The sequence below is a fragment of the Xiphophorus couchianus genome, chromosome 4 (assembly GCF_001444195.1).
Source record: "Xiphophorus couchianus chromosome 4, X_couchianus-1.0, whole genome shotgun sequence".
Lineage (NCBI taxonomy): Eukaryota > Metazoa > Chordata > Actinopteri > Cyprinodontiformes > Poeciliidae > Xiphophorus > Xiphophorus couchianus.
The window spans coordinates 28,235,056-28,259,934 of record NC_040231.1 but is presented as its reverse complement, the minus strand read 5'-3'; the positions used below and the strand labels follow the sequence as shown (position 1 = coordinate 28,259,934).

General features: G+C 40.6%; 3 protein-coding genes across 5 annotated transcripts in view; 1 reads left to right on the top strand and 2 right to left on the bottom strand.

Moving 5' to 3' along the window:
• Positions 1 to 979: 979 nt before the first annotated feature.
• mrpl46 (mitochondrial ribosomal protein L46) lies at positions 980 to 6,447 on the bottom strand. Its single transcript, XM_028014651.1, has 4 exons — positions 5,908 to 6,447; positions 5,449 to 5,647; positions 4,612 to 4,782; positions 980 to 1,341 (listed from the first exon to the last, which is right to left on the bottom strand). Exons 1-4 carry the CDS (start codon positions 6,166 to 6,168, stop codon positions 1,094 to 1,096), a joined length of 879 nt encoding a protein of 292 aa, XP_027870452.1. The 5' UTR covers positions 6,169 to 6,447; the 3' UTR covers positions 980 to 1,093.
• Positions 6,448 to 7,338: 891 nt separating this feature from the next.
• LOC114142982 (isocitrate dehydrogenase [NADP], mitochondrial-like) lies at positions 7,339 to 13,375 on the top strand. Its single transcript, XM_028014649.1, has 11 exons — positions 7,339 to 7,801; positions 9,408 to 9,499; positions 9,622 to 9,787; positions 10,331 to 10,491; positions 10,584 to 10,727; positions 10,827 to 10,963; positions 11,103 to 11,254; positions 11,339 to 11,451; positions 12,587 to 12,684; positions 12,767 to 12,859; positions 12,960 to 13,375. Exons 1-11 carry the CDS (start codon positions 7,681 to 7,683, stop codon positions 13,042 to 13,044), a joined length of 1,362 nt encoding a protein of 453 aa, XP_027870450.1. The 5' UTR covers positions 7,339 to 7,680; the 3' UTR covers positions 13,045 to 13,375.
• LOC114142981 (zinc finger protein 710-like) overlaps positions 11,388 to 24,879 on the bottom strand; it is a 27,347-nt gene continuing 13,855 nt past the window's right edge. For 2 of the 3 annotated variants that reach the window (XM_028014648.1, XM_028014646.1), the window contains exons 2-6: positions 20,579 to 22,156; positions 17,644 to 17,835; positions 17,296 to 17,467; positions 15,585 to 15,762; positions 11,388 to 11,483 (exon numbers count right to left, since the gene is read on the bottom strand). In XM_028014648.1, the coding sequence (XP_027870449.1) occupies positions 11,423 to 11,483; positions 15,585 to 15,762; positions 17,296 to 17,467; positions 17,644 to 17,835; positions 20,579 to 22,114 (2,139 nt within the window). In that variant the 5' untranslated portion in view covers positions 22,115 to 22,156 and the 3' untranslated portion in view covers positions 11,388 to 11,422. Of the gene's footprint in view, positions 11,484 to 14,704; positions 15,432 to 15,584; positions 15,763 to 17,295; positions 17,468 to 17,643; positions 17,836 to 20,578; positions 22,157 to 24,879 lie in introns of those variants that run through there. The other variant, XM_028014647.1, reaches the window with a different exon arrangement.

Here is a 24,879-nt window from a genome sequence, read left to right as displayed (position 1 = left end):
CTGCACACTTTGTTTAATTATCCCCCAGTAAGAAAATAGCTTAGGACAGCTCCATAAAATATGAAAATGGCCAGCTTGTTTCGACCCACATGACCTCCACCATGTTCTGCATTTCTGCCCCTCTGAGCTGGTGTTTTGAAGAAGAGTGTAACAGCCTTCCAAGCAAATTCCCTATATGTTAGTGATGTGTACATTTCCAACAGTTATTCAAAATGTCTAACCAGTCTTCAATGGGAATTTGGTGGTTCCCTTCGCTGTCCCATTCCTCCTTTATATATAATGTATCCCCTCTCTCCAGGTTTTGTAGTTCATTATACATTTTGGATGTTTATTAACGGAGGTTAATTGATGCAATTTTGGAAAGATATTCAATATGTCAACAAATGTCCTGTCTGGTTCATCTTTGTTTTTTCTAAATAGTGCCAGATTTGTAGATAACAAAAAAAAAAATCTTTGTTATCAAGACCATATTTTTGCTTAATGTCTTGAAAGGACCTCAGACAGCCTTTATGATATAAATCATTATATTTTACTGAGCCCTTTTCAATCCATTTTTTAAAAGTAGTATCTGTTATTTGGGGTAAAATCTTGATCATATGCTATCCATCTGATTGGTAAACAGGACTCTTTATTTTCTTTTACTAATTTTGACCAGGTCCTGAGTGCTGTTTCTGAACATGGATTAAGTTCTTTAAGGCCTTTTATTAAGTCTATATTTCCAATTGCTGCTTGCAAGGCGACACCATTGCTTGTACATTCAAGCTCCTTTCACTTTGCTGTGTAGGAGGAGTCACACATCTGCAACAAGGTACTTTTAGCTTCTTTTTGTTTTTTTTACAACAGGAAGAGGCTTGCATCACAAAACCTCCAACAACACCTGAACTTTGACCTCAAATTTCAGAGGAGTTGAAAAGGAGACAGTTCAAACTACCTGTTCCATTGATCACTGTGGGCAACAATTATATCCAAAACTTCAGACTGAGATTTACGGAATCATACTTTATTGAACAACAAAATATTTATTGACAGTGAATAACAGTTCAGCGACAAACGGTGCCAATGTTGGCTTGATGCATATTCTTTAAGTCCCTGGTCACAAGTTGAGGATGAAGCGGTCGACCTTCATCATGTACGATGGTTTCAGGTATTTCTGCAGCTCGCTCTTCTTCACCCAAAGCAGAGGCGCGGTCGGAGCGCTTCCCGGAGCGCCGTCGGCCAGGATGGCTTTGAAGAAGAACACCTTTCTTCCGACTGAGCCCTCAGTCCGAGCGGCCTTGGGCAGTTTGTACTTGTAAACGCCGCAGGGAGCGTTGCCGAGGAAAGTCACCTTGACGCCTGCTGCTGTGGACGGGAGGACACAGAGGTGGAGTTTGAGGCAAAGGGCGTCAATCGTGCTCTGCTTTGCGTTCGGTTTGCGTTCGTTCTCGGTTGCTGCTTGAATTTGCACAACATTTTTTAAATTTCTAATCTCGTAGGATGCAAATCCCCAGGCGGCTCGAAGCACCAGCGCTGCCTTGTTATAGACGCGCCGTTCCCATACGAGTCCGGCTTTATTAAAAATGGATCAACTGAAAGACACTTTAAATAAAACCCTCCACTAAACATTACATTCTAGTATCAAGGTCTTCATAGAAAGTGTTTGATGGAGTGAGCCCTTGCTAAAGCAGTCACTCAAGTGCTGATTAGCTTGTAGACTTTGCAGCTTAGAGGCTTCCTCCAGCTGCACGCCAACAACTGCAGCTTTGTTTTAAATCTCTGTTGTGTTAAAGATCTTTACCGAGTCAATGAAAATATTTGCAGCCGAAACTTTATTCTGGATTTAATCCTGTTAACAGACTGGATCTTTAGCCTGACTGTGTGAAGTAAAATTCTGCGTATTAGCGGGAGCAGAAAGGATTTGTAGTGTTAAGACGAGCTTCAGGCACAGGCCACCTGACAAAGAGGCAATTTCTATTCAAAAGTCTATTTTTTTTTATTATTATTAAACACCTTTGAAACTAACTGTAACAAGGTTAAAATTAAACTTGTAGCTTTTAGCATGGTGTCAACATGAACTAAGAATTTAAAATGAGTAATAATAGATTAATTAGAACTGATTCTGAATTTCTTTTCAGGAATTGTTATAAACTAAACACTGAATCTGCTGAAGAACTGCAGGGCAACAAAACACGTCATGTCATGAAGAAACATGTATTTTACATGTTTCTTCAAATACTCTACCCATTTCTTAAAAATACTTAAAACAATGGCTAGAGAAACTTAATTTGTCCACTTGACTGTTCTACATATTTGCCCTCTCTATAATTTCAAAATGTTTATGGTCAAAGTCACTAAATTTACACACTTCCTGTTCAAATACATGGAAGAACTGAGATGAGGCAGTGATGAATTTGGGTTGCCGTTTGTAAAGTTACACAGTCAAACATTAACGGCAGTAGTTTGGGTTATATAACATGTACTAAGATAAGGCTATAGACATTTTTTTCAAAGTCATATTCTCACCAACTAATTTATTCATTTATAAATGGCACAGTTTCTAAAGAAATATTTCATTAGGAAACAAATATTTAGGTGGAGAGCTACATATTTATTTAGCAAGCAAAATTTTAGTTTGCCAATTTAATATTTATGTTGCTAACTAAGCACTCAGCTCCAAGTTAAATATTCACTTTGCAAGCTAAATTTTGGCTTAGCTACTAAGCCAAAACTAACTAACTAAGCATTTAGCTTAGCTAGCAAAATACTTAGCTTTGAGCTAAATATTTATTAGCGCTGATGTAAATACTTAGCATAGTTAAAATTAGCTACAAACTAATTTTGGAGCTAAAGGTAAAAGGATTAGAGCTAAATATTTAGTTTGCTAAATGGTCAGCAAAATAAATATTTACTTAGCAATAAATGTTTATTGCTAAGTAAATATTAGCAATAAAGTCAGCAAGCTCAATTTAGCTTCTAAATAATACTTATAACTATATTTTATAACTATATTTATACATGTATACATCACATAAGATATTTTAAACTGAGAATAATATAACCCAGATCACAAGCACTGTTTCTGTACATTTCCATTCTCCCTGTTGGCCACAAATTCTGGAAGTGTGATATTAACTTTCTTTGTTTTGCAGATGACACCCAGCTCTACATTTCTTCCAAAACCTTCCTCCTTTCTGGATTGGTTCTCCACTGATTTTCTCAAACTTAGCTTTAATACGACAGAAATGTTACACTGTGACACACATTTAGTCTTCCCAGTTTCTACATTAGTATTTATAACCTCCCTTCAGGATGTCATACATGGGAGTACTCTCTCAGCTCAGTCTCATTAATTATATCACCTGGTCTGCATATTTTTGCTTCCTTCTTCTTTGTCCCTCCATGAACTCTCAAACTCCTTCACAGCTCAGCTTGGTTCATAACTTGAAGTCCCTCAAGAAAATACCTTACTCCAGTTCCTTAACAGCTTCACTGGTTCCCCATGGAAGCTAACGGATAAACTTTAAAATGTAAATGCTCACGTTTTAAGTGCATTCATAACCTTGGCCCTCCTTATCTCTGTAACCAGTTTCGCATCGCCACTGCTTCCCGCTCTCTCAGATCTTCGTCTGCCGCTCATCTTATTGTTCCTTTTGCCCGTCTTATCACCATGGGGAGTGCAGCTTTCAGCTTTCTGCTCCTCGCCTCACTTCCTCCAGTCATTAGGAATATAAATTCTCTCCCCTTATTTGAGTCACAGCTCCGAAACACACCTGCTCACACTGGCTTATTCGCTTTAAACCCAGATTTAAACTCTTGTCAAATCTTATGTGCTGATTTTCTGATGAACTGTTTTGTTGATTAAATATTTATTTTTTTCTGCTCTGTAAGATGACTCAGAGTTATAGAAAAACACACTAAAATATATTATTATTATTACTACAGAGAAATGAAGGAGCAGCATATTCTGTAGTCACACATATGCATATTTAAATTCTGTTTACATTATTTTAGATTTTACAATGACACAAAGTTCTCTACACTAAAAAAAATTATTTTTTTTAAATTAAAATGTCGATAAAATCATTATGCATTAGGTCAGAAAGTCCACCAGCTGAAGCGTTAATATGTACGAACTACTAGAATTTAGTAGATTAAAGGGGCAGTATTATGTATCTTCCAGCCGCATAGCATAATATTTTATCACAATCAAGTAACTATGTGATCTTAAGTTGTCATAAAAATGCTATATATTTAGCAAATATGACTTTAAAGAAATTTAATGCCTTGAAATTGGGCCTCTGTCACTTTAAAAACTCCTGCTCTTTCTGAAACTTGGGTTAATAAACTACCAGCCCTTTAAAAACATCTTACAGAAGCTCAGGCGTTTTGCCCAGCTGAATGGTTGCCATGGGAGATTAAAGGGTTTCTCAAACATGCATGAAAGAATCAAGGCAACTATTGTTTGATAAGGGAATAACATTATGATGTAAAGCTAAAAAAAAAAAGAAAAAAGACTTCACATAATACTGCCCCTTTAAATTTGGGGACGTGTTAGCGTTGGAGGAACTCAAAATGCTTTTTAAAGACGGTGTTAACAGACTCAAAACAAAAACGCACTAAGCTTTGTGGCACCTGTCACGGAGTCGAGCGCTCTCTCCGCCGTCTGTCGCAGCGTTTCTCCCTCCTGCCACGCAGCCTGAGGCAGCAGCCACAGCCTCTCTGCTCCCACCTGCTGCTCAGCCAGCAGCACCAGAGAGTCGGCCAGGCAGCGCTGCGCCGAGCTCAGGTCCTTGTCTACGTCGGCTAAGCAAGAATAAGGTGGAGAGATGGGAGACGTGTCAATAGATTTTACTCTAACTTTTATGATGTCACAAGAAGGAAAATTCCTATTAAAGAAAAAATTATTCATCCATCCGTTACATGCAGTGGTGGCTGCATGTAGGATTTCCCCCCCAGTTCAGGTTGCTGCTGAGCTCCGGGGGGGTTAGCAGGCCCAGCTGGTTTCACTCTGCCTCTTGAGGAGCAGAGTACAAGGCTAGCTGGGAAACTGACTTTCAGGGCCTCTTGGCCAATTGGGCGGCATGTGTGCTGCAGCTTTGTGGTGCTGTGATGGAGGAGTTGTCTGTTAGAAACCCCGGTTTTTGTTGTTATTCTCCCCTTTCTTTTCTTTTCGGTTCTCATTTTCACCTTTGAGACTTCTTCCGATCCCACTTAAAGATTAAACCTTTAACTTTACCCTCCTGGTTTTGTCTCTTCATTTTTCCCTGGTTTATCTATTGTTACAGCCCCCCTCCAAAAACCCTAGACTGCCTTGGGGATGTAACACCGTCTCATAAAACTCCTTTATATGACCTATTTTTCTTCCTAGTCTCCGTTAATAAATTATCAAACGTTTTTTCCAGGAACATTCCTAGAGCGCTGCACACCCAAGTGACTTCCTGACTTTTACCAGTCCTCGCCTCCACTGACCTCTGACCCTTGGAGCTGGCTGGAAGTTCTTTAACCTCTGCTCCCAGGTGTCCTCCAAGTCCTGAGTCATCATAATCTCTTGGTCACCCCGATCCTCTTCGTCCGAGTCATAGTCGTCAGCCTGCCTCCGACTCATCCTCTCCGCGTCCTCCATGAGCCGCAGCTCATGGTCCGACACCAGGCTTTTCTCCAGCTCCATCTGGGGTGAACATTGTGTTTAAGATTACTTTTGTTATGTTACTATTTTTTTCTGTGCAAGCTCTGACACATATTTCCGAAAAACCTATGTGGTCTATGAAATAGCCTATAAAAAAAAGAGGAAAAACTTCCTGTGCGCGGAACATTATCAAAGTGTAGTTTTCCTATCTTCCACTAGGTGTCACTTCTTCATCCATCAGGTCACAGAATCCCCGGGACACGTTTCCAACCAGAACTCTGTCTTTATCCCCAGCGGCTCACCTGCTGCAACATCTGCTTGAAGCGCTGCTCTATCGGACTGCAGTCCGCTGTAATGACGGGTAACCTCTGCAGACACACCGCGGCCATCAGAGACCAGGGAGAAGTCGCTCTGTCCGCTGCAGTACTGGCCCGAGGAGTCGCTCTGTCAATAGGAGTGACGGAAAACCGGCGACATGCCCCGCTTCCGACGGCTATTCTACTAAAATAACACAAAAGCTGAGGGAAGGACCGACTCGCCATCTTTCTACAGGGCGCAGCCATCTTCTTTTGTTGGGTTCAATGTACGTTCCGAAAAACGGGACGTTAGCCGTTGCGCTACAAAACACTGAATTCAAAATGTTGGCCTTTTGAAAATAATAAAGCCTAAAACTTCGTCGTGTCTTCGTCGTGAAATAAAATACTCTCAATTAATATACAGCCATCACTGTCATAGTTTTATGGCGCTCTCTGACTCTAAGCAAATGTTAATGAAATGTCAATATTTCCGAGGCTCCTTGATGAACCTGAAGGTTGTAGTTTCTCAAATTTACCCACAATTCCAAGCGCAATCTAGCTGCAGAAACGGTGGAGCTCCAGTGGTAAGCGGAAATCAGTGCAGCTCCTCAGTAAATCGGGAAAAAAAATGTCATCTCCGGTTTTCAAATGAATTTATTATATTGATTTATTATTAGTTATTATGGACCTACTCAAGACATAAAACTAATAATGACATAGGAAAAAAGAGACGGCAAAATAGGCGTATGTGGTGACTATTAATAATTAAATTAGTCGATCAAACAATGTAATAGTGGAAATAAATTATATTGATTTAGTTAGTAAGTAGACTCATAATTGCAAGCAATTGTATGACTAAATTCATGCTAAGAATGTATTAAATTTTATGGGTTTGAAATTTGATTAGTTAGTGCTTCATCTGTATTGACATTTGACATTTGCAGAAACGTGACTGAGTGAGCGCTCTTAGCAGCAAGCTATCTTTTTCTCCGGTAACCATGTCAACAAGAATCTAGTCAAATAAAATTAACAACTCATCACGGACACTTTGAATGTACTTTGTACGCTTTGTACCGTGGAAAATTGTAGTCTTTGTAAGTATGTGTTGAAAGACACTTCGATGTGTTGTTTTTTTTTTCTTTAGTTGATCAAATGTAGCGCACATACACATAATCTTTGAGACTTGCATTAAGATATGTGCATTAACTAGGAATTTTGTTGTTGCAAAATGCCCATTTATAAAACATCTTCAAATGCAAACCTTGCAGACCTTTTATTAGTTGTTCGCTGGCTGCTAACGCAGTTGTTGTGAGGACAGCACAACAAACAACAATAATTATATATTTATTTTCTCTTGAAAATTATTTTTGACACTTTAAAGTGCATCATAAATCCAATATGGTAAAAGAAGAAGAAGAAGAAAGAAAGGCATCAGCAGTATGGCAGTAAGGACATCCAATGTTCTGTGAGTTTATATAAAACAATTAAATGTAGTTTTTGGTTATGTGTTCTTTTTTTTTTTTTTTTTTAACTGAGAAAGTCTTTCCTGCTTACACTGTTTTTGGTATACCTCGCAGTTCATTTTGGGTCAGGTCTGCTGTTCATTTGCTTTTAGAGCTTTCACGTTTCCTATTTGACGCAACGCTATTTCCGCCACCACTGGAGTTCCGCCGGTGACGTCGCCTTGCAGGTGCGCGTGAACCTGCTCTCGTGAAGGCAGGCAGGTGCTCTTCGGTCCAGCCGCGCCGTCTGTGACCGCACGCCTGTCCTCTTCCAAACATGGCGGGTTACCTGAGAGCTCTGCGCGCCGTGTTGAGGAGCGCGGCCGCTCCGCTGTCACCGAGCCCCGCGGCGCTTTCACCGTCTGCCGTCTGCATTAAGAGACAGCAGCAGAGGGACTGTAAGTCAGCTTCCTACCGAAACTCCAATATTTCGAAAACACACCGCTGCTGTTTGCTCTTGTTGCTCAGGTTCATAGCATTACAGTGCACGTGGACATACTGTATTTGTGCCAGTTGTGTGATTTTGTTATTTTATTTTATTTTTTTTTAAACGGTCCCAAATGTGACTCTGAAAAAAAGAAAAAAGAAAGTTTCTTCTGTTTGGCGACCAGCCATTGCTGAATCACATAGAAGAGACTGCTAGCATACAGTTCACTAACACTGAATGGGTTCATTCATCGCTTTGTCTAAGACAAAGAAAAAAATAATAATGAAAAAGAACAAAACTAACCTGTCAGGTGCTTAGAAACAGTCAAATTATGGAATATTTTTAATCACTGTAAAAGAAAAAAATGTTATATACTTAAATTAAGTGCAACTTGCCTGGTCTTTTCATCCACTTGTGTAATAAACGCTATCATAGCTCTCGTATATCTTTAAGGTGAGATAGCTTGACCTCGTTTATAGCTTCATATATAAAACCTGTCGTACACACCCTGAGAGTTGTGTTTGAGTTATTTAAAAAGAAATGAAGTGAGTCATCATCTTTTGTTCAGCATTTCCAACAGGTGTCGCATCCTGTGACACCTGTTGGAACCTTTGGACTCCCCAAAGGCAGGGAGTATTTATGATCCTCAGAGTTTCCCTCTTGATAATAAATCTTCACTGCCAACCTAATGAGTGGCAGCATTGACTGTGTGCAAACTTTGACCCTTGCCACCATTTCCCCTTCCTACGTCCTTGTGTAGCTTTAGACAACTTTTACTTGGATTTCTGTGGCTCAGATCAATTGTTTGATTTAAGGCCTCAAAGTCTTAAATTGACTTTTCACAAATGTGATGATGTGATGATTGTTTCCATGTGTTATTGTTTTGGTTAAGGAATTCGGGTGTTGTTACAACGTGACAAGATATAAGGCTCCTGATTAGGAGCGCACCGATCATACTTTTTCTCCAATTTCAATCGATTTTTCCTTTCCCTAGTGACATTAAAAACTGGACTGCAGGTGAAGATTATCCATATTTATTAATGAAAGCAAATGTTCCAAACCTTTTCTGAGCTTATTAAAGTCACAGAGTTGATACATTTATGGAGTGAAAATGGTCAGTGGGAAGACACTGTTATGGAGGACTGATCCTGCCAAAATTGACAATAAGTAAGTAAATAAATGAGAAAATGAAACTGTAAATGAGGAAATCAAATTGAAAATAAATAAATACATTTAGGTGAAAATTAAAGTAGAGTTGTAATTATTTATTTTAAAATAATCAACTCCAAAGACTACGGAGTTGCAATGTATATTAATTTCAATGTAGTATAACAAAATTTAAAGAAAATAATAATATGCAATTGAATTAAATTACTTGATGAGATTTGAGACTTTCTTTTGACTCTTTATGTCCGTAATTCATAAAAGATTAAGATAATTCATATCAAGATAAAATAGTCCCATTCTGAACTCTTATTGGTCTTAAATAGAAGTTTCAACCCTAAAACGCTCAAATTTTACCTACTGAACCTTTAGAGAGACCTCGTTAACTCAATTTCTAAATTTCTATTTTTCAGATTCAACGAAGCGCATCAAAGTGGACCAGCCGGTGGTGGAGATGGACGGAGATGAGATGACCCGCATCATATGGGAGTTCATAAAAGAGAAGGTAGAGCCTGCTTTAGTTGCTGATGTCAAACCGTTTCGATTAAATCTGTTTACAAGCTGTGTGATTTTGAGTTTTCTCTGTTGCCTTTGACTCCAATGTGGGGAAACCAACACCTTGTTTAGCTCATCCTACCAAATGTGGAGGTAGAGCTGAAATATTTTGACCTGGGTCTGCCCTACCGCGACCGGACGGACGACCAGGTCACCATCGACTCGGCTCTGGCTACGAAGAAATACAGCGTGGCCGTCAAGTGTGCCACGATCACGCCTGACGAGGCTAGAGTTGAAGGTGAATCTGAACGCGTCATTAAGTTTTTGACTCAACGGCAGATTTGGTATACGTGCAGCTGCATCTCCACTGACAATATATAACCGCGCAAACTGAAATTACGAAATAAATTTGCTTAATGAAGACATGGCGATTTAAAACAAAACAACTTGTTTTTTGATAAAAAGGTTTTGCGCTAGGATGAGGTGGTTTTTTGGTTGTATCAAAATTAGCGTATTTTACAAAAACCGCCATGGAAGCACTTTTCTCATTACACGAGTTTTGTAATCCACAACCGGATGTTACTACTGCTGGAAAAGATGACGGCAAAAAGTGGTAGGAGGAGGATGTTTTTTTTAATGACTTATCTGATAAACAAATGTATCCAAGTGTGATTTTTAACTGCGTTTTGTATTTAATGGAAACCCTGCAAATGTGAAATTGTGTACTTTCGACAGCGTAATATTGACAAAGCTTTGTGCACATTTGTAATGGAAACGCAGCTTCTGATAAAGTTAAATTTTTTTGAAATCCTCAAACACATACTGCATTTTCCTATTTTAGAGTTTCACCTTAAGAAGATGTGGAAGAGTCCAAACGGCACCATCAGGAACATTTTGGGTGGCACGGTTTTCCGTGAGCCAATCCTGTGTAAAAACATTCCCCGCCTCGTTCCTGGCTGGACACAGCCCATAACCATTGGCAGGCACGCCTTTGGAGATCAGGTGTTTGGAAAAAAGATATATATATATATATTTGTATTATTTCTTCTCAGGAGGATAACAGCTAACTGCTTAAAATGTGGAAATGCTCTCAGTACAGGGCAACAGATTTTGTTGTGGACAATCCTGGGAAGTTCAAAATGGTATTCACTCCAGCGGACGGAAGTGACCCCCGGGAGTGGGAGGTCTATGACTTCCAGGCTGGAGGCTGTGGAATGGGAATGTACAACACTGATGAGGTGAGAGCACATTACAGGTTCTGAAATGCGGCCAATCTCATCTCTACATTTGGTATTTGATTGTCGAGTTGTGACGATTTTGATATCTTCACCACACAGTCTATCAGTGGCTTTGCTCACAGCTGCTTCCAGTACTCCATCCAGAAGAGGTGGCCTCTGTACTTGAGCACCAAGAATACCATCCTCAAGGCCTACGACGGCCGTTTCAAAGACATCTTCGAGGACATATATGAAAAGTAAAAGAAGCAGTTCCTCTGACTTTGAGCATTTAACACAGACAGTATTCTCTCGGTACAAATCCTGCATTTCTTTCCAAACCACTTTGCATCTGATCGTTACCTGATTTTTTTTTTTTTATACCGTGTCCTCCTTCAGGTCGTACAAGCCCGAGTTTGACAAGCTGAAGATCTGGTACGAGCACCGACTCATTGACGACATGGTGGCCCAGGTTCTGAAGTCCAGCGGAGGATTTGTTTGGGCCTGCAAAAATTATGATGGAGATGTGCAGTCAGACATTCTGGCTCAGGGTCAGTGTGCTGCAATAGGAACATAAAGTCATACAGTCTTATTCCTCACAATGATTTTTATTTCTCTGTGTGTGACGTACAAAGGCTTCGGCTCTCTGGGTCTGATGACGTCAGTGCTGGTGTGTCCTGATGGCAAGACTATAGAGGCAGAAGCTGCTCATGGCACCGTCACCAGGCACTACCGAGATCACCAAATAGTAAGGCTTCCGGATCAGTCTGATAGGACGGGCTTTACCGTGGGGAGAAAGAAAATTGTCATATTTTTTATTTCCATTCAGATCTTGTTTAGATTCAATCAGAAATTTATGATGAAGATGGGACAAAGCCAAAAGCAAAAAAGTACATTAAATGGCATTTTCTTAAAAAAAAATAGGAAACCAGAGACTTTCATACAAAGTATAAAAAAGAAGCATAACTCTTTTTCTTTACTGTGGTCAAAAGAAACATTTCCTGTTTTAGGGCTAGCCAAAATTGTGCCAATAATTTTTCCAAACGCTGGAATGATGAGAGATATTTAACGAACAACTGTTAAGCGTTTGGCCATGATGAACACTGCTACATTTGGAGGAATCAGGGAAACTCAAAAACACGTGTTGAGGGTCATGTACACTTCGTCAGATGGATGACGTCATGAGGAAAGTGCAGTCTGTGGAAATATTGAAGACCAATACATACTTGGCAAGGAAAGAGAAATTTGTTCTCTTGAGGTGCAAGAACAAAGATTTATTTCTTTTCTCACCAAGACATTTCCCAAGAGTTCAGTCATAGAACCCCTAGGGTGTTCTTCTGGATCTCTCAATGCAGCATCTCTTGGTGTTTGTAACCAACAGATAAAGGGTAAATGGACTGAACTAATCTATTGTTTTTCCAATAATTTTAACCATTCAAAGCGCTTTACACTAGAGTCACTTTCACCCAATCACACACACATTTATCCACCGATAGATCGGTGGGAAACTTGGGATTAAGTGGGTAATTAGTCATATGCCCCTTGGTTAGTTACAATGTGGCTTAAGGACAATAAAATCAGATACAAGAGTGGCCATCGCAAAGGCCAGATATCTAATCTCATTGAAGACATGTGAACAAGGTGGCCTACCAACCTGGTTCAGTTCCACCAGGAGGAATGGGCCAAAACTCCAGCAAAATATTGGGAGAAGCTTGTGGAAGGAAACCCCGAATTTTTGACCCAAGTCATAGACTTTGAAGGAAACGTTTGCCATGTCACAACAGTGAGAGTGGGAGAAAACGTTTAGCGTGTGTTACTACAGTATGTAAACACATGGTTTCTTAAGCTAATGCTATCTTTTAACGCATTGTTTTTCTTTGTAGGGCAAACCGACCAGCACCAATCCCATCGCTAGCATCTTTGCCTGGACTAGAGGACTAGAGCACAGAGGAAAACTGGATGGAAACAAAGATTTAATAATGTATGCCGTTTTCCCTTCATGCTCATCTTCATGTATTTGTGCACCTCAACAGTTTTCTACAAACCACATCTTTGCTCCGAAGGTTCTGTCAGACGTTAGAGAAGGTGTGTGTGGAAACGGTGGAGAGCGGAGTGATGACCAAAGACCTTGCAGGCTGCATCCACGGCTTGGCTAAGTGAGTTTGAATTTTCATTTTTTTTCAAGAGTGCATGTTGGTAAACTTTATTTATTGTCCCTATAATCACATTTTAAAATATATATATATATATATATAGTGTCAAGCTGAACGAACACTACGTCAACACAACTGACTTCCTGGACGCCATTAAAATCAACCTGGACAAAGCTCTGGAAAAGTAAACAGAGGATGTCATCAGATTTTGAAGAATTCTCCATATTTTTACCTTTTGCCTGTATGAATCTTTGTATATGAATGGATTGTATATTTTTGATAAACAATTGTGCCTTTTATTTTACTTCCTGCTCAGTGCCTGCACTCTTCCAGCTTTGAATGCTTTTATACTGTATAAAGCAGATAAGGCTACAATAGAAATGAAGGTTAATGTTAACCAATACTGACTTTGACAGGAAAGTTTCAGGCTTATTTAACCAGTGGTTGTGTCAGAGCAGAGTACAAGTCTGAACTATGTATGCAGTATCAACATTAATATAAAAAACGTCAAGAACAAAATGGTGTTACGTCTCCCTTTTTCTCTTATCCAGATTATCGGGGCAAAAATATCACAGACATGCATACAGAAAATGTTACAAATTGCAGATGCAGTGTTTCGCCAGCAGATGTCGACATTACGAAGCTGGTGAACTTTCAGAAGCAAATTAATACCAATGCTAGTAAAGCAGAATACATGGTTACCTTAAATCACTGACTCTTGCCTGAGCTTCATATAATTTGAATTAGATGTGGTTCCTTCAAGGCCGTTGCAACAGACTTCCAAATGTAAGGCCAGCGCACTTCTCAGATATGAAACCAACGTTTTTTTTCATTTCAGTTCACTTTTAGTCATTTGGAGCCGACGCGTCTCTAAAAGTTCAAAACAACTGTTGACTTGGAGATAGGACGGTCTCCTTGTTTGAAATTAGATGTCAAAGAAAATGAAACGCCTCTATCAAAAATGAATAGAAATGAGCATTTGGACGACCTTCATTTCCAAATGTTTAATTTTCTCCTCCCAGAATGTTCCCCCCTGGAGGATCCTGAACTCCATCCTATCGTTTACAACCTTTAAGGGCAATTGTGAGATAAATGATCAATTGTCTCTTGGAAAATACTTTCTAAGGAAGGATAGAGCAAATCTCTGAGAACGCAAAGCCTCCATTAAAAAGATCAAAATCAACCTGGACGAGGACATAAACAGTAAATTACGGAGATGGCGAGGTGTACCACAAAGGTTCATCATCGCTGGCGATCATATGCTAACTTACTGAGTGGATGCAAAGTTTGCAGCGTTTTAGGCGGCGTATTTTGCTCAAATACTCGCAAGTTGTCGAGAGCCCATGCAGCCGCAGCCATTTTGGGCGCCGCCATCTTGGAAAAAAAAAAATAGATGTAATAAATTCAATGTGAAGTTCTATATAAATACTCTAGAAATATATTAAACTCTAAAAAAATATGAAAAACCATAGAATTTAGACATAAAAATGTTTTGGAACAACGTACTTAAGTCAGAAATGTCACAAGATTGAACACTATTCTCACTTATGTGTATATAAGAGCGATGTTACTATTCATAATGTTGGTTAAATTTAAATATTCTTCCAGGTTTTCATGCTGTTTTAGTTAGATATTACATCGATAGCTCTATATAAACTGGATCCGATTGTGAACCACCTACTGTGTTATTTGTTTCTGAATATTTTCCCAAAAATATCCAAAGATATTTGGGTATCTTGAAAAGAAAATGAACGCAGCCGTAGAATTAGTCCTGAAACTAATTCTTGCGTCTCAAAGGACATCCACGAAACACCTCCGAGTTAAAATAACCCTTCCAGTGAAGCCAAGTCTGTTGTTTAATAATATAGTTTAATAATATTGCCATATTTGGGGTTGAAAGATTTTACAATCTTATTTCCCCAACAAACAAACAAAAAGAAAAGTTTCAACCCAAAAAGAAAACAAAAAAGTGCTTCGTATCATTTACTCAGTAATTCAAAAACTAGAGTGATATATTCACTACACAGGATAGATTATTCATGTAAAGCTAGACCATGTGGAATAGAAATGGTGGGTAAACACGCTGCATGTCGCAGAAAACATCTGTACAGTGAGAGGGCCTTACATGCCAGCAGTTCTTGACCTGAAATCTATAAATATGTGGTGACTATTTATCAAAACTTCAGTATTTAATGAGCAACAGGTGGGCAGGGTGGAAGATGAGCCGTAAAATGTTTCTAGCTGGCACTTCCAGTCCAGAATACGATGCCGTGTGTTGGATGTGTGAACGAAGATGGCGAACGATGACTCTTTCTTTTTTCTTTAAACACATCTGCAGTGTTTTCTTCTTTTTAAGTAACCGACACATACACACAACATAGAGGTTGGACTGTCCGTCAGCGACAGTTTTGTGAGTCAGTAAGTCTGGTTATTATGTGAAAGGAGCTTCCAGAACCCCAATCAGCAGCTTCAGAGTCTCTGCTGCAGGTGGGCGGGGGTTGAAACAGCTCCTTTGAAGCGCGCCTCCTTCCAGGCCTCCCATCATCGTCCGTCAGATTCTGGAAGGAGGTCCGAGCTAGGAAGGGATGAAGAAGGAGAAGAAGAAGAAAGAAAAAAAAGAAAACATTTTCCCCCAGAGTCTGTGAAAACAACTCTGTAATTCCCATCAGCTTTCAGAGGAAGAAGGGAGGAGGGGAAATAGCATCTTCTCTGGTCCATTAACACTCACGGCGTGGTGTAGCTGCTCGTATCCTTCCCGAAATTGTAATATTCCTCCATGTCCTCTATGTTCGCTGTGGTGAGTTTTGTGAGGTTTTGGGAACCGCTGTTGTCCATATTGTCTGTTGATGTAAAGTTAAAGTTCTGGCCTTCATATTCGCCTTGGCTTTCCATTTCTGGAAGAGTTTCTGCACGTTCAAAAGTAGAAAGGAAAGGAGAGTTTAATGGCAAAGGGAAGGCAAGCTTATTTATTAAAACACAAAATGATTTGAAGGAATACAAACAAAGGCGTTAAAAGGTTAGAACAATTTCAAGTCTAAAATATATTTAGGTTTAAAATCAATTTCAATTACTTAGCCACACAGAGGTTTCTGGGGTTCAGTCCTGATTTCCAACTTCGGGACCAAAAACAAAGAAGGTGCTCTTCTCTGCATTAACCTGGGGACAACTGTGACCCAGCAACTCATCAGCTCTGTCTCCATTGTCACGTCTCACCCTTGCCTACAAGTCCTCAAATCCAGGTTTTGAGGACCAGTGTCCTGCAGTTTTTGATGATGAATGAAAGTGGCCCGAGAACAGAGCTTTGAGGAACCCCCAATGTAAACTTTTTTTTCACTGAGCTTTGTAACAAAAAAGTAGTCCATCTGACAAGTATTAACTAAACTAACCCAGCACAGTAACAGGCACTGCCACGCACATTTCCAGGCCATCAGTCAGTAGGTTATGAACAGTGTCGAACATAGAACTGAGATACAGTAACACCAAGAGAGAAGGACTGAACACATTACTGTTGAGACTAAACTACAAGTAAGCAAACTTGACATTGTTGTAGCTCAATCCAGAGATGCAAATTACACAGAGCTTTGTAATAAAATATAAACAATACAATAAGAGAACTAAAAGCAAAATTACAAATATAAACCTAAAAATAATAAATGTCCAAAAGATTTATAAAATTAAAATGTATCACTAAAGGCTCGTCTGGATAAGAAGTCTTCACGCGCCTTTTAAAGGAACCACAGAGGTTCTGAGTTGATGTCTAAGTCTTAATTAGGTTAAAGATGTCATTAACAAAAGTATGGATAATCATCACGACAAAGTTAGCATTTTGACTCAAACTTTCATTTTTAAACATTATTCAAGCTAAAGAAACTATTGTAAAACTGCTATTTGGTGTAATGTTTAGACACATTGATTAAATGCAACCCTCATGTTCCTTAGACCAGACTGGACAGCTAAATCTAAATTTGTTGGCTGATTTTTGAAGTTATGTTCTGCAGAAGAACAAGCAATCATGTGTTTCTGGAGTCAAAACGAAAGTTATTGTACCTTTTGTTACTTAACGCCTGACGAACAGTTCAGTAGGTGGAATTTACAACATGTTCCCATTTGTCTCAGTACTGTGTTCTGGTTGACGGCCCGACCGTAGGTGGATATTTGTGGATAGACTGGCTTTTTAATGATCATCGCCCAGATTCTTAGGTTTGCTACTCCTGTAATTACTTATTACTGAGACAGAATGGTCTTCTTTAACAAAAACATGACTGCAGCTACGATTGCTGCCTTTGGTGAAATCAATAAAGTCTCCCTGAAAGTATCATTTTGTAGCTTAGCAAAATCAGAAATCCAAGATAAAGATTTAAACAAACGGTAAGTAGTATCTATTCACCTAAGATGACATGATGCTTTACTCTACACTGAAATGAAAAAGCAGCACTGACCTTGACCTTCTGGTGAGACGTCCATTCCATGTTTGACCTTCATGTGCCTGCTGAGGTTCCCCTTCAGGTTGAACTTACTGGTGCAGTAAGGACACTTAAAGGGCTTATTGCCGGCATGGAGATGCATGTGGCCCAGCAGGTTGTACATTCTATTGAAGGACTTCCCACAGACCTGGCCCACAAAAAAAAAAAAAAAAAATACAACAACATAGCAATTTAGAAAAGTTGACATTAATAAAACATACACTAAATGAAAATGCTCGATTAGGTGTCTCATTCTTTTCGCATTAAATTTGTGTCACCGGAATCTTGTCGATCTGCCGCCACCGTGGGAGTCCAAATGCTCACCTTGCATTTGAAAGGCTTGACGGGCAGATGGACGATCATGTGGGTCTTCAGGGTCTGCTTCTGGATGAAGCTCTTGAAGCAGACGTGACACTGGAAGGGCCGGACGCTGTTGTGGATGAGCATGTGCCTCTTGAGGTTGGCGGACAGGGTGAACTCCCGGGAACACACCTCGCACTTGTGGCCCTTCATTCCCTGCGGAACACAAGGGGACATCAGCGCGCGGCGAAGGCAGCAGGGAATGTAAAAAAAAAAAACCCGTTTTGAACTCGTTTTCGGTGATCTGCAGATTATTCGAATTCACAACAATGCTAATTATTACACTTGTCTTGGATAAAAAAACAACAAGAAAAACCCACCTTGCAGGTAATTGCAATTTTTCTTGAATATGCTTTGACGCAAACCCTTCAACATAGGCTTTTCCTCCAGATTCTAGCTGTGTAAAACCTTATTTATGTACAAATGTATGCTTTTGTATGTAACAAAAGCATACATTTGTTTTAAATAAAGTCCAATAAAACAAATGTATGCTTGTGGCTTAAGACACTACAAATAGACCATACGTGTCAAACTCATGTGGAACTCACAGTGTAATTACATTTGGCCCACATGTGTTCCAAATCCCCCGCTGGCAAACCGTGCATACTACATTTCCCAGAATGCTCTGGTGGTGATCCAGAAGGTTCTCTGCTGATGTACATTAGCAACCTCATGAGTTGAGCATTGAGCTTTGATAAAGACATGGACCTGAATGGTTGAAATGTTACTGAAGGAAATTATTACGATTACTATTACTGTGGTGGTTGTTGTTAGGCTATTACGAAGGTTCCCACTTAAGTAAAACTCTGAAGGTTACAACGAGAGAAAAGGCATAACATTGTTTTTTTAATTAATATCTGAAACTTTGCTTGTTTACATATGGAAATATTCCTCATTATATCATTAAATCTTCCTGATTTGCAGACATTTTCTCAATAAATTCCAAGACTTGCCCATGACTTTGACCCAGAGTGTGTCTAATTTTGCCCACCCTGGTAGACTGTATGCAGCCCATGAGTGACCATTCCTCTGAATGGTGGTTAAAATGTACATAAAATGTAGGCATATCAAATCCTTACAACTGAGAAAATACTCCAGCAAAAGTTTTCTGTACATCCCTGAAGATGAGATACTAACAACTAAAGCAATATATTTTTTGGTTACAGGAAAAAATGCAATAAAAAAAAAAAAGAACTACAAACCAATCAACAAATTAATTGTTGGTATCCAGGTCTCAAGTCCTGCAGCACACTAATACTAAAGAGCATGTCTAGAAGTTATCAAACGCTGCCTGTGGTATAATGCCGGTTTTAATTCATTTTAGTTGAAAAAGATCCTTTTTTTTTTTCTATCCCAAAGGGAAATTAAATGTTGCCGGGGATGAAATCGCTGCCCAAACATGCAGGTCAGAAAGGTGCATCAAAAAGAGATAACTAAAGAGAAACGAGCCATTTTCTAGACATCTTTTATAAGACAACAGGAGCGGCCTCAAGGCTCTTCTAAATGTGCCGCTGTTTCATTTACTCTACTTTACTGTCAGTGTGGGGAGAGATTAAAAGTTGGGACTGAATGAGAACAAATCAGTGCTTGTGGATTGAGAGATGGTGTTTGTGTGAGAAAACTGTCCATCTGCCCACTCTCTAGCCAACAGTTTGTCCACAAGGGGGAGCTCCAAACAGACAGCAGGTACAAAACAAAACCAAACCACTACAGGGAGTATGCCACCCAGTGGGGGGAATATGGACTGCAGTGTGGTTATTACCCATCAACATCATAAGGAGTGGGGTTTGCAAGAAAGCCTTTTATAATTTTTTAATCTGTCACTTTATGGCATATTTTTGTCATCTGCGTGAGTAGAACTCACCAGGTGATTGGTTTTTGGAGAGACCAGGGGAAAGACGGTCTCATGCTGTCCTCTGACTTTCAAATGTGTGAGCAGGCAGGGAAACTTTAGTTCGCAATTTCAATCAGACGAGGACTTTGACAAAAGGTTCGTGGAGATGCTCGTCAAGCTGACCACCAGCAACTGCAACAGATTGCGAATTATACTTCACAGGGAGATCAAATTTAAATTATCCCAGAATTGTTTCTGTTGTCTCAATAAAGAAACTTTAAAAGGGTAGTATATGTTATAATGTCATTCCCTCATCAAAAACAAACGTGGAGTGTTGCTTTGATTCTTTCATGCATGTTTGAGAAATCCTTTAATCTCCTATGGCAACCATTCAGCTAAGCAAAACGTCTGGGTGGACCTAGCTCCGCCTCCTAAGAGCTGAAGTTTCCAAGCTGCCGAGGTTCCGCCTCACAGAGCTGCCTTCCCCCACGACTCTGCAAATCAGCCCCTTCAGACTAGCTAGCAGCAATTAGCAAACACCTGGTGGAACTGCGCATCTCCAGAGCTCATCATAGCAGCTACTTCTCAGTGTTACGCTGATAAAAATTTTGTTAAAAGAGTTAATAGAGGAGGTCTCTATCAACTCCTGAAGGTTTTAAAACAAAGAAACCTTTAAGAGTTAAAGAAAGAGTTGTTAAAGCATTTTAAAGAGACCCAATTTCAAGAAATGAAATTACAAAGTCAAATTTCTTTTAAGTCATATTTCATATATAGAGCATTTCATAGCAAAAAATTGTGTTATAGAATAGAATAGAAGTACTTTATTCATCCCAGCAGGAAAATTACTATTGATTATTAATTATATATTGAAATTACATAATCAATATATAATATATATTTAAAAAAAATCAATTAAACACAATGATTAATTGATTGTGTTATAAATTGGAACTATGTGGCTGGAAAAAATGTAATTCTGCCCTTTCAAACCACATTCATCCCATAGATCATTGCACAGGATAATTGTTTGCAGGAAAACCTAAAGGTCACAAAAGGTAGGAGTACCTTATGAGTTAGCGAGTGCTGACGTAAGTGGTGGAGCTGCACAAACTCCAGGCCACACTGGGAGCAGGTGTAAGGCCGCGGGCTCTGGTGCTTCAGCAGATGGTTCTGGAGCTGGCTCCGGTATGCAAAAGACTTGTTGCACTCTGTGCACTGGAAGGTGTGTGGGCCCTGGTGGCTGGTCTGGTGTCGCTTGAGGTGGGCGTAGGTGGGGAATTCCATGCCGCACTGTGAGCAGACGTGGCAGCGGCCGCGCTCGTGCTTCACCTCGTGCGCCCGCAGCTCGCTAGGGTAGGCGAAGCCCCGGCGGCAGAAACGGCAGCTGTATGGCTTGACGTCGGTGTGCTGGAGCATGTGTCGCTTCAGGTGGCTGGTCTGGGTGAAGCCCTTCTTGCAGACAGTGCACTTGTGGGGCCGCGTTCCTTGGTGGGTCAGCAGATGAGTCTGAAGGTGACTGGGCTGCTTGAAGAGCTTCCCGCAGTGCGGGCAGGCATGTGGTTTGATGCCGTTGTGGCCCAGGATGTGCGTGACCAGGTTGTACTTGGACGTGTAGGACTTGTCGCACATGCGACACTTCCAGCGCTTGAGGCCGTCTCCAACATCCACGCAGTACGACTCGTCGATCTGGATGTTTATGTCCAGCCGGTCCACTCTGCGGCCGCCATGTCGCCGGGGAGGCTGAGGGTGTGGGGGCTGCTGATGCTGCGCTCCGCCGCTCCCGTCCGTCCACATCATGCTCTGGCCGCCATCTTCGTACTCGCCGCCCATGCCCATTTCTGTAGAGTCATAGCTGCCCACCTCACTGGTCTGAAAGTAGCTGCTGATAGCTTCCTCCTGCTGATTGGGCTTCATCATAGTGTTGCCCGGGTGTTCTACCTCCTCTTCGTCCCCTCTAGCTCCTCGACAGTGGCCCCCCATAGGGCGCTGGGGCTGGAGTCCCCTGTGACCCTGCTCTGCCCCTCTATGTACCACTTGGGCCGGTGGAGGATGGACGTGAGTGTTTGCTTGCTGCTGGTTGGTGACTTCGCGCTCGCACTCTGCACAGTTCTTGTTGGGGCCTCTGAGAGTGGCTGGATCTACCTGAATTAATCCCCCTCTGGGAGCCATATTGTTCAGCATGTGGACGCAAGAGGGCATAGCAGAGGTTACCTCTTCCCCTTTCACGTGGGAGGAGGTCACGTCACTGCCTTGGAGGGCGTGACGGTCAGGGAGGACCATTTTGGTGTCCACGTGTTGCGGTGGCGGTGCCGCCTGTTGCCACCGCCTCTGGCTGCAGCTGGGCTGCATCTGGCCGTCTTCTCCTAAGTTGTCTCCGAGGTAATCTCCGTTGGCACCGATAAGCTGGTCTGCGTACTCGTAGTCGACTCCGTCTACTGGCGGTGCAGGGGACTCTTTGGGTTCGCCGGTGTAGAAGCCATTGGGTGCGATGGTAGCTCCAAACACTTCATTCTGGGAGATGAGACCTAGCACGGCGGCCTGGGCCAAGGACAGCACAACTACGGGATCTGTCTGTGTGCTTATGTCCACCAGCCTGGCCATTACCTTGGGCTCACATCTACCCAGGCGCCGGCTCGCCTCCTCCTGGAACAGAAAGGGACAGTTCATCTTTAGACATTGTTTGCATAGTCTAACCACATAGAGGCAAAGTTCCTTATGGATTTCTATGGTCAACATTCGTAAGTCCATATTGGACAATAAATAAAAACGTTGCAGAAACAATGGAATGACATAAGTACCCCGACGTATTAAGGAAGAAAACCATACTACTAAATCCCATTCAATAAGAAGCAACTTTATTTACAAGTGAGTTGTTAGCATAAAACTCAAGATTCACTGCCACGCCCCTTCTACCGAGATCAACTAATCCCCAAAACTACACTTCTATTAGCCTTTGACTGGTATCAGTCGATGTTTTGCGTGACCAGATTGTTTTTTTAAAAATCAGCAATTGGACCACACATAAAGACTTACAGGTTGCACTGAATATAACAATCTTTATGTTGGATGACTGAAGTAGACTCAGTGAGCTGGTTTCAGTATCAGAGTGGTACTGAATCCATTTTCTATAGACGAATGTCAGTCTTTCATTCGGAATGCCACTTAGAAACTGAATGGGAGACTAAAGTCAGTTACAAGGTAGCTAAATGTATAACACTAATGTTTTTAGATTTCCCACAAACAACTAATAAAAATAACTTGGTTCTGCTGGACTTTGTTTGCAGTGTTTTGAAACCCTCACAGTTAAGGTACAATCTACTGGCCACCCAAGGAGTACACACAGATACTGGTAGTGCTAATCGCTAATTTAATATAATTACAATACTAGTGTTCAACATTGTGACAGTAACATCAGTTCAGATTTACACACATTTTCTTAATTTTTTCCATCCTCACAATGTCCCTAACATTGTCCTTGAGCTACAGCATCTCAGCTGTCATAAGCTGTCAGGTCTTAACGAAGGAGTCCCAGGAAGTGCTACTTTCAGATTGCTAAATGTATGCAGGCTCAAGTGATCAGTAATAACTTCCTTTCCCAAAATCCCTGAAACATGGGAACATCGGTGATTTGTTTAAAACTTGGAAGTAAAAGGGCCAACAAAGACAATACACTCTCTTGGCCAAATAGCCTGTTATTAAGTTTATCAATGAATGAGTGAACTGCTAGTAACTCCAGAGCCAAAGTGATAAATAAGTTGGACTAAGACTTAAATGTAGCAAATAAACAGGGAAAGTCGGAATCGAAATGTAAACCAATTTCAAAACAATTTCTATCTTTTAAATGATATGAAATAAATTCTGGACATTTTAATTTCTTTCTAAGCTCAATTTTCATTCTTCATCCAGACTTTCTAAGAGTGTGTACCAGGAACCCTGTACATTTTTTTTTTTTTTCTCCAAAGAGTTTTTTTGCGGCGCTAGTGGCTCGTAATTTTTGCGACAGTAGGCAGACAGGAAAGAGGGCGAGGAGAGGACATGCGGCAAAGGTCGCCAGGATCGGGAGTCGAACCCGCGACGTCCACGTCGAGGACTAAGGCCTCCAAATGTGGGGCGTGTAACCCCCTGCGCCACCACAGCACGCCCCAGGAACCCTGTACATTTTTTTTTAAAAAAGCCCAGCTATAAACTGAACTCTCAGGAAGCACGTCAGTGCCAAGTGTCAACACACTGTGGAACAAACTACCAGAAAACTACAAAACTGCAGAAACACTGAGCTCCTTTAAATCAAGGCTAAAACCCCATTTGGGTAGAGTTGATTCTGATTGATAGCTGGAATATGATTATTCTTTATGATTTTGATGATGGCATTTGACCAATGGTAAAAAATGTAATGTTTGTTGCTTGTTTCATAATTGTTTACTTTATTATGTTTTTAGAGCACTTTGAACTGCCTTGTTGATGAAATGTGTGATACAAATAAACTTGGCTATGACTCGATAAGACTTTAAAATGTCACGTGTGTTCTCATGTTGTCTTTATATTAGACTGTAAATAAAATAAAATAAAGTAAAATCTTGGTTCCCTGCAGAGTTTAGTGTGGTCCTGATAATTATTCATTAGTCACAACAAAAAGTATATTTTTAATTTGAAGGAAAGGAAAAATGTTTTATTAATCACCAGTATATGGTAGTGACAATAAATTAACAACACATGACCTCAAATCAGAGCTTTTCCACTCAAGTATCAAGCTAAACAGACTGGTATAACCTTTTTATTTTGCCATGATCTTCTGATATGGGGCAGAATGCAGAAAGCTATAATCTGGTAAACGAGCCAGGGACATGTACTGTTTTGTTATTTATTTAGGTAGGTTTTCTTAAAGGTAGAAACGGGCTAAAATCAATGCCAGCAGAAATTGGTATAGGCAATAAGCCACACAATCTCTGATATGTGGATCTTGATTTTCTCTGTCATGAATGAAGGAAACCCTGAGAAGTGGGGCATGAGCCACAGGAAGTATGAAAGACAGCATCTCAATCCACCACGATAACTATGTATGGTGTGAGTGTTGAGGAGGATTAGATGGCCTACTGATCTCCACACACACAGTGAAGTGCAGAGGAGGCTATAGGGGCGGGGAGGGAAGACCTGAGCAAGATTAAGGAATAAAAAAAAGTGGAAAACAGCAAGAGAGCAGGGAAAAACAGTAGAAGAAGAGGAAGAAGGAAAGAGGGAGGGGAAGCTTAGAGCATACATGAGTCTAACGCAGGGGCAGGACGGGAGAGAGAAAAAGATTAATGAAAGGTCGAGGGACTGAGAGGCAGGAAGGTACTGAGGAAGAAAGTAGGAAGCAGTGGCTAAAAGAG